The 9777-nt window shown below is 33.7% G+C and overlaps 1 protein-coding gene across 1 annotated transcript; it reads right to left on the bottom strand.

Moving 5' to 3' along the window:
• Nucleotides 1-5033: 5033 nt before the first annotated feature.
• On the bottom strand, nt 5034-6290 carry LOC129959815 (uncharacterized). The gene has a single exon (XM_056072708.1). The coding sequence runs from the start codon at nt 6288-6290 to the stop codon at nt 5034-5036; it is 1257 nt and encodes a 418-aa protein (XP_055928683.1).
• Between the last annotated feature and the right edge of the window lie 3487 nt (nt 6291-9777).

Below are 9777 nucleotides of genomic sequence, written 5' to 3'. Positions count from 1 at the left end.
ATAATCGTGGAAAAGTGGTCGTCTCAGGATACTGAAACGAACAACATATGAATTTTATTAAAAATTTTTACAAAGTTTTCTAAAATTCACATGCATAACAATTAAAATTTTTATACTTTTATAATTTCTCCATCATTTTGAAATAGTGCATAAATAAAAAGGAAAACTTTAAAAAATAAAACAAAACAGAACATACTGCAAATCAAAAATTTCATTGAAAATAATATTAATTACCAAATGAAGTGCTATACTTGGAATATATAGAATAAATAAACTTGTAATTCAACTTTCTTACTGAAAGAATTAATGAAATTATACATTTCAATCAAGTGAAAAATAATATTTTGTTTATTTTATGATTGCAAAACAGAAAAATTATTTATAAGACAGAAATAAAGTAATTATGAAATGCCATTTTTCCTTTCATAATTTCTGGTTAAGTCTAACTTTATACAGAGTAAAAGTATTAGTAACTTACATTTTTATCCTTTCTCTATTAAATTTTTTTCTTACGGCAGCACAGGTGACTACCAAAACTTTTCTCCATGTATATAAACTAATACAGATGCAGTATCACTAACCTCTAGGAATTCCATCCTTGCATCTTCCTATCTTTTTTTTTTTTTTTTTACCTTTCAAATAGCTTGTTCTGCTGCAACATTCCACATATGCTCACTGTCTTCATAGTTAATGAAAAAAAAAATAGCAAATCCTTCATAAAGTTAAAAGAGAAAACGTATCTGTAAAGATTTGGCAAGAAGAGCTTTCCTGTATTTCTGACAAAATCACTGTTTTAAAATTTTAGATTTTTATCTTCTAGATCTAAAGGAAAACAATGCTAAACAAAATAAACATTTCTAAAATAACTTTTAATAAAAAAGGGGCTTTCAATTTACTTAATATTTTGCAGCCTTGTTTGACGCTGTAAAAATACTAGAATTCCAATTTCAGCTTCAACAACACTTATACAGCTGGTTTCAGTTATTCAGAAAAGAATAAACAATGAATTAATTAAAATTCATCTTTGAAATCAACAATTTTGTAAAGAAATATTCTGTTAATAGAATAATTCCCCTTGAAATGAAATCTTTTTTAACTAAAAAAAAACATCAACCTATTACATATCCATGAAAAAACTAAATAAAACAATAAAAGATTCATAAGCAGAAGAATTTAAAATAAATATTACCTTTGTAATAAGAGAACTACAAATCTCTGGTTTATTAATATATCAATTTCTAATTTTCATCAACATAATTAACTCTTCACACAACAGATAGTTAACCACAAAAGACAATTAACACTTCACAGCTGATAGTTAACATTTAAGAAACAAATATTTTATTGGTTGCCAGATGAATATTCTTTTATGGTCATTGAAGTAAGACCATAACAGAGAGTTAACATTTAAGAAATATAAATATTTTATGTGTAACCAGATTAATATTCTTTCATGGATCATTGAAGTAAGATCATAACACATAACATAAGTAGAATTTAAGAAATAGAAATATTAAAGAGTTGCCAGATCAGTATTCTTTCATGGACCATTAAATTAAAGACACAATAACCACCTTCACCTACTTATTCTTTTCAGAAATCTATACTCTTGCAAACAACAACTTTAAGTTTATACATAATTTATTATTATTTTTTAAAGCAATATGTCTATTAGTTTAAAATGCTTAACAAAATACAAAAAAATGATAAAGATATATTTTTTGTTTTGGAAAAATAAAATATTGATGAAATATTTAAATGTGACTCTAGAAAAGACATAAAAATGACTTACAATGATGACGATTAATTGTACGTTTTGCCGCAAAATACATATATTCATCGATATTAATCATGCAAAATTGAAGAAATACCTGTTACTCCAACACAGAAATAAATTTACAGCAGAAAAATACATTAATGACAAAATAAACTAAAGAACCCTGTTTGCAGATTAAATACACCACATTATATTTCATGGATACATACACATTTCCTTAAATCATGTAATCATAATAAATCTTAAATCATATATACAAATATACTCGATCTTCCGGCATTCTCACTTAGTCATTCAAATTAATCAAAGTAATCAAATTAATCAATTCAAATAATATCCATACTTTAAAATTTATCGCTTTAATCCCGATCTTGTTCTTCCTGTCTTAGGAAATTTAATTCACAAAGTCATGCAAAAAGACAAGACAAAATAAACAAATGTTTGCGTTAACAAGAAACAAATTGTTAGCTAAAAAATAAAAGTCCGATTTCTGTGTGGGAAAGTGCCACCACTTTCTTACAAAAAAGAGTAATACTGCAAATGTCAACTTTTTAAATTTCTAAGTGAAAATTTTTCAAGGAACAAATTTAAAAAAAAAAAAAATCAAAAAATCACGTTTGATTAATCATCACTGTTGTTTACTCGATCACCGTAATGGTACAACTCTGTAGTTTGTAATAGCTCTATAGTTTCTCTTACCATTATAGTTTTCCAACCACTGCAATTTCTTAAAAATCCACATAAGGTCCTAAATCTGTTATTCTTGTAAAATCTGAAATTGTTCAGAATTTTCTTATGTCTCCCAAATCTGGACATCTGTAGCTTCTCCTACATCTTCAGTTTCAGTTACCTCTACGGTTCTTGCTACAAACGGAGGGTGTTGTAGATCTTTATGGTTGCTGAACAGTTTTAAATACTCGATATATATAAATTCTGGTGGTGGTGGAACTCCATTCGGTGTTGTTGTTGTAATAAGAAGTCTGTCAGTTGACCCACAGTTCAAAACTTTAAAGTTGCGAGTTGCACATATCCGAGGATTGTTGCAACCTTTACAATGGCAGCTTCTACAAGTTCTTCCTACATAAAAACAAGGACAGTTTGATGCTTTGCAAGTTTGGTCAGAAGGCCTTATAGCGCCATGATCACAACTACAAGTAAATTGTGCGACCACAGATGATTTTATCCCCTCGGATAACTTTAAATCACGTGAAATGTCAGGCACCTTATGAGGACCAGTGCTATTTTCACAGTAAACAAGTGAACATAATCTAAAAATTATTTGTGGTACTCTCTCATTCTCATCTTCTTCAGTTATCGAAGTAAGAGAGTGCTGTTTTTTTTTTTTTAAGACGTTTAAAAAGAAATCCATCCCAAATATTACTGCCTTCAGTAACCCTGTTGATAAAATTTAGTTTTGTGAAAAACATCTCTAGATCAAAAGAATTACGAAAAGTTTCGCAGGGCAATATAAATTCACACAAGCTTTTATAACATTGAACCAAAATTTTGAGTTGAAGATTAACTTAAAAAATTTTCTCATCTTCACACCAAGCGCATAGTATGTGCAACTGCCCGAAAATGCAGTCTTTACATACATAGTGGGTGCAGTATGCGGTGGTTCTGTTATATGGCACAGTAAGTTCTCTTCGACAAACTGCACATAGGAGATAACTTCGAAGATTATAAAAGCTTTCAAAAATTTCAGACCAGTTAATTTCTTCTTCTTTAAGAATCCAAAGCTTGTTAAATAAATCGGCGTAAAGCGTGAAAGGATCTATACTGGATAAGACTTTATTTGTCTGCACACAGTCGCTGCAGTGTGCGGTGGTTCTATTAAATGGCACATTAAGTTCTCTTCGACAAAATGCACTTAGGGGAGAACTTCGAAAATTATAAAAACTTTCAAATATTTCAGACCAGTTAATTTTTTTTCTTTAAGAAGCCAAAGCTTGTTAAATAAATCGTCGCACAGCGTAAAAGGATCCATAATGGATAAAATGTTTCTATTACTGTAAGTATTTGAAGAATCTTAATTTCTGCCTGATATAGAAAGAAGTACAGTAAAATCAACTCTAACTCTGTTTTAATTTAACAGATCTTCGGCCGTATTCACCAAAGCGGTTACTAAACAACAGATAGTTCAACCAACGATCAATGAAAGATCATCAGCTAATGATCATCGGTATGCACAAACGTCAGTTTTTACGATCAAGCATCAAGCCAACAGGTGGCGCTGATGTAGCCAGCTTTTCCTGCTCTTTCTTTTGCATTTTTTCTAGAAAACTATAGCTTGCAGAGCATCTTAAATTCTTAAAACTAAAATAATACTCCAAGCAATTTAGAATTCCATCGGCTTGTTTATTCTTTCAACATAACAGCATATGTTAATAATCAAACAGTTAATATGTTAATAACAGCAGCATTTTTGTTAATAATCAAACAGCAAATAAGCTAAATAAGCATTGGATACAAAGTAATTTGCATTGTTCAAGTCCTCAAAAATCTTGAAGGCACTTTTACAGTTCTACCTCTTCTTGTTGTATAAGGTTTTTCACTAAGAGAGCTTTCATCTTCTATACACTTTGTCTCAAGGGGATAAATCCGACGAACATGACGTACAACCTCATAGCTAGGTGTTTTCAATCGCACTACTCTAACGTTTTTATCTTTACTTGGATAAACCTCAAGAGTTTTAGCCATTGGTCACATTAATATTTTCTTTGAATCATCTTCAATTACGACAATTTCTCCAGGTTTTACTTCATAATAATTGCTTTTCTTCCGTGATTGTAATAATATGCTAAATATTCACGGAGAAATCTGTTTCTTAAGTGTTGTCTAAGAATTAGTCGATATTTCAGATGCCATTTAACATCGGTAGTGTCGAGTTTATCTAAATCGGGCACTCCCACCTTCGGAATATATTTTATAAACATTGATGGAGTGAGCGGAATGAGGTCATTGGGATCATCGGATAAGTACGTAAGAGGTCTGGAGTTAATAACCGCTTCCCAATCACATAAGATAGTAACTAACTCTTCATAGTACAAGCAAGCTTTCCCTAAAATACGTCTAAGAAGTTTTTTCACCATTTGTACGATCCGTTCCCAAAACCCACCCCACCAGGGTGCAGAGTGTGGTATAAATTTCCATGGTATTCTTTGGATAGAAGTTTCTCTTTCAATCACATCCCAATCCAGTTTCTGCAGCAAATTTTCAGCGATACAAAGTTAGTGCCATTATCGCTGTAAATAACCTATGGTCGGCCTAGTCTGGCTATGAACAGCCGAAGGCAAAGGAGGAAGGATCTAGTATCAAGTGACAGTGTCCGTTCAGGGTGTATTGCTCGATACACTGCACACGTGAAAAGAACTATCCAACATTTTCCACCTCCCTTAAGCGTAAGTGGTCCAGCTAAATGTACGCCGCTCATTTCAAATGCAGCTGATTCTTCTACTCTGTCCTGAGGCAAACCGATAAGTTGGGTCTCTATGTTCCTGGAATTGTATCTCTTGCATCTTAAGCATTTGTTAATCTCTCTACGAACGGTTCTTCTTCCATTTATAATCCAGAAATTTTCTAGCAATTTTGATAATAGAATCTGCACTCCAGCATGAGAGTTTTCCCTATGAGCTTTTCTGACAAGAAGCTCTACTAACCTATGTTTTCCAGAAAGAAGAATGGGGTATCTAAAATTTCGCAAGTCGCCCTTCTCAGTTAATTTTGTTTTAATCCTTAAAATACTCTCCTCATCTCTAAACAAATTGAGTGTCTTGAAACCTCTGACTGATTCTTCGGTGAAAGACTCTTCTTGAATCATCTTAATGATCCTTTTTTCTGCTTCATTTATTTCAGATGCAGTCAAACATCCCTCCTTTCTGCATTCCTTTTCGGTCTTAGAATTATGCTGAAATCTTGAAATCCAACCCAAAATTTTAAAGATTTTGGCGTAGCTAGAAAACCGAGAGAAAAGACTTGCAGTAACAGGAGAGTTGTTTACAAAACTGATTGATTTGCCACATTTTTCTACAAAGACAATCTCTTCATTAACATGGTGATTAGATTCTGACCACAAATCCTCACGTAAGAGTAACCATTTGGATCCCTCCCACCATTTAGAATTCAGAAGCTTCAAAACGGAGCATCCACGAGAGGGCAAATCAGCGGGGTTTAATGGTCCCGGAACATGTCTCCAATCGTCTATATTTGACAGCTTCCGAATTTCATTCACTCGATTACGAACAAAAACGCTCCAAGTTTCGTCTCGTCTGATCCATTGAAGAGCTGTGGTAGAGTCGGTCCAAAACTGTGTTTTCATATTTACAATATTTAAACTCTCTTTTACAAATTTTAAGAGTCTTGCACCAATGCAACAGGAAAGCAATTCCAGTCTCGGTATAGTAATGGATCTCAATGGAGCTATTCTAGATTTAGCAGCTAGTAATTGTACAGAGGTTCCATGGACTGATTGGCATCGGAAATACAACTGCTGCATATGAAATGCCGCTAGCATCGCAAAAATACATGAAAGCTAAAGGAAGAAACATTGCTGCTAAAAATTTTCCTTGGAATTTTCACAAGATGTAACATTTTAATATCTTCTATCCATTTAAGAAATTTTTCCTTCGTATCCGTTGATACTTCCAAATCCCAGCTTTGTTTCTGTCGCCAACTCTCTTGCAATAATATTTTAGGTTACAAAGAGACTGGACAAGTAAAACCAATCGGATCAAAATTTCTATTGTCATAAGATAAAATCACACGTCTAGTAATTGTATCGGGTGGCATTTCCTGTAAAGAATTATCACAAAAGAACACATCTTCTGATTTTTCCCACAAAAGTCCTAAAACAGGAGGTGATTTAGGATCTTTTAATGAAATTGCCTCTCCTGTGAATTCCCAACCTCTAAGGTCAAACTTGCCTTGTACCATCAGCTTTGTTGAATCAATAAAATGTTGCAGTTTCTGCTCTGAATCTACAGATGTCACACAATTGTCGACATAAAATGAGTTCTTTAACTTCACAGCAGTATCATGGTAAGGAGAAGATAAATACTGGCCCAAATGATGGTAGATGACAGGCACTCACAGAAAGGAGCTGCAATTCAGGCCAAAACTACTCTGGCATGCTGATAAACTTTAGTCGCATCTCTGCTCTCATTCTTCCACCACAGAAATTTCAAGTATTTTCTATGTTCTTCAGCAACAGATATTTGAAGAAACGCCTTTTTGATGTCTGATACAACACTAAAAGTTTTCTCCCGAAGTTTCATAAGTACTGAAGGTATCGTCTCTATAAAATTTGGATATTTCATCAAACAATCATTCAATGTGAGATTACCTCTTGACTTGCATGAAGCGCCAAAAACTGGCCGCACTTTGGTGGTGAAATCCTTTTTAAATACTCCTCGATGAGGTAGGTAGTGACCTGGCCCCTCATCAGAATCTTTTATAATACCTCCTTTCTTCCATTCTTCGAAGACAGCATCATAACATTCGAATTGATTGCCCTTTAACAACTTCCTGCTAGTAGAAACGGGCCTTTTCCCAGCAATATCTCTATTTGTAGTTCATCTTGACTGCGCATCCAGGGAAGCTTGACCTTATATCTTCCATCCTCGTCAATTTTTACATTTCTGGAAAAATAATCAAAAGCTTTACTTTCTAAGTCTTTTGAATTATCAGTCTCATATGGGTCCATTATACCTAGAGTTTCTAGTCTCCACAGGTCTGAAATGTCATTACTTTGAATAAAAAGAGATATAGAGGAGTTTTTGTTGAAAACAGCTTTAGGTTTTCCCATTACACTCCAATCCAAATAGGTTTCGACAGCAATCAAATCATATGACAAGGGACATATTTCCTGGGAAGAGATTTCCAGCATAATCAGCTCCCATCAACAACTCTATAGTCATCGAGCTTTTCCCAACATCAGTGAATTGGATACCTTTATTCTATAGCTCCTTGACCCATGGACCCTTTTGTATGCTAGGAATATAACCACAAATATTATCCTGATCCAAAACTTGCATGTTATAAGAATAATTTTTCTTCAAATTTCTTACCGACAGTCCATAACAATTATGCTTCTTCTTGGAACTAGTGCCGCCAAATACTACATGTGTTAAATTTTGGCTTCGTTCTGTGGTTATTTTCATTTGATTTACAGTAACTTCAAAATATATGATCTTTGCGATCCTGTATCGAATACTCAATTAATACTAAAAGTGTTTGCAAAAGAATTTCCGGTTCATTTTGATTTGATAAAACTATATTTCCATCAATGTTGGGATATTCTGCGGCGTTAGGTTTGGCGTTATTGAACTTTTCAGGACACATAATTGCCCAATGTCTTCGCTGACAAAACATACATTGAACGTTAGCTTTACATTTTCTAGAAACTTGTCCCACACTTAAAAAGGCCTTATTCTTCTTTAAAATATCTTGTTTTTCTTCCAAAGACATTTTTTGTGCTTTGAAACAGTCTTGAGAATTATGGACTTTTCCACAAAACAGATAAGATTTCAAAGATTTTGCTTCATAAACCAAATCATTAGCCGTGGGAACAGGTTGGCGGATAACTATCAACTATTTCCCGCGCTCTACTGCCTATTATTGGACTCTATATGAGATATTGAAATTTTACTTCATCGCCGATCGTAACGTCCTCGTGAATTCAGCCAAATTGGCTCCAAAAGCTAAGTCAATCTTTAACTTCACAGCCAAATTTAATTAATTCTATTTCGGGAAGTTTTAATTTAGCTTTCTCTATATTAACTGATTCCGGCGCTTTGGATATAGAAAAAAGTTTTTCTAAACATGTTTTTACAGAAATCCGTGCAGCATCTAATTTTTCACGGTATTCTTCTATGTTTTCATACTCTTCTTCATATTCTTCAGATTTAGCAGCTACTAATGCTTTACGTACGCTGTCATCAAATTCTGCCAATTTAGTAGCAACTCTTTCTAACGAACAAAGTTTTATTTCACTATCATCACGATTTAGATTTTCTTCATTCAACGTCGTTATTACTGCATTATAACGTTTCGTAAAATTCATTCTGACTGGACTACGTCTTTTCATCAGATGTTCCATAATCGAAACCGGAAGCAACGGAAAACGAAAGTTTAATTTACTGACCTTTTTCTTCAATCACGTTCGGGTCACTACAATTTTGCATGCTTTCTAGAAAACTACCCGTGTTCTTAAGCTTCAAAGGAGCAGCTCCCGTATACGGCCTATTGGCGCCATTTTTTTTTTGCCAAGAAGTCGCCAATAAAGCGTGTTTGTTTAGGATGTTGTGATTCTCACCCGGAAGTTTTGAAGCCACGTTAGGCTTATTTCCAACACTGATAATATACAGTCAGGGAGTGGCGCTGCCCCCCCCTGAACCCCCCCTTTTTAACAAAATTACTTTTTGCTCCGATTTTTTAAAGTGATTTCTTAATTTTATGCTGAATATGTTCTCATGAAAAGATTCATATTTTTTCAATTTTAAAAGCATAGTTTATAAAAGTTAATAGCTGTATATGTGAGCTGCTCCTTATAAAAACACATATTGACCTCCCTTGTTACTTATCAGAGACTTTAATGGAGTATTCCTCCCAAGGAATGTCTCTGATAATTTCCAAGAATTTATTGAAAACATGCACCTTTTTATCTCGACAAGATCTTTCAAAAAGAAACATAGCCAAATAAAATTTGAAATCACCTTGCCGATTATATATTGGCAAGGTATTTGACAATATTCCACAGGCTTTCAACAGTGTTTGTGTGGACAGCCGGAATTCCATTCGCTAAATCTGCCGGCTGAACAAAATGTAAACTGTGGTTCACCTTTAAATGTTCGTATCCTTCCTCACCTAAACTGTCATAAGCCTTCCAATAATCACTATATATAATCGTACCCGGCTCAATCCACTGTTTTATGCAAGAGACTAACGTTTCAGCTTTCCTATCGTGGACAGCTACAAGAAACGTAGACAGCTACAAGAAACGT

Source organism: Argiope bruennichi, chromosome X2 (genome assembly GCF_947563725.1).
Source record: "Argiope bruennichi chromosome X2, qqArgBrue1.1, whole genome shotgun sequence".
NCBI lineage: Eukaryota > Metazoa > Arthropoda > Arachnida > Araneae > Araneidae > Argiope > Argiope bruennichi.
Note: the sequence above shows the minus strand (reverse complement) of the source record. Positions and strands in the feature narration are given on the sequence as shown.

What these genes read in the sequence shown, in the direction of transcription:
- LOC129959815 (XM_056072708.1), bottom strand. Translation starts at nt 6,290, where the DNA reads ATGCTAGCGGCATTTCATATGCAGCAGTTGTATTTCCGATGCCAATCA.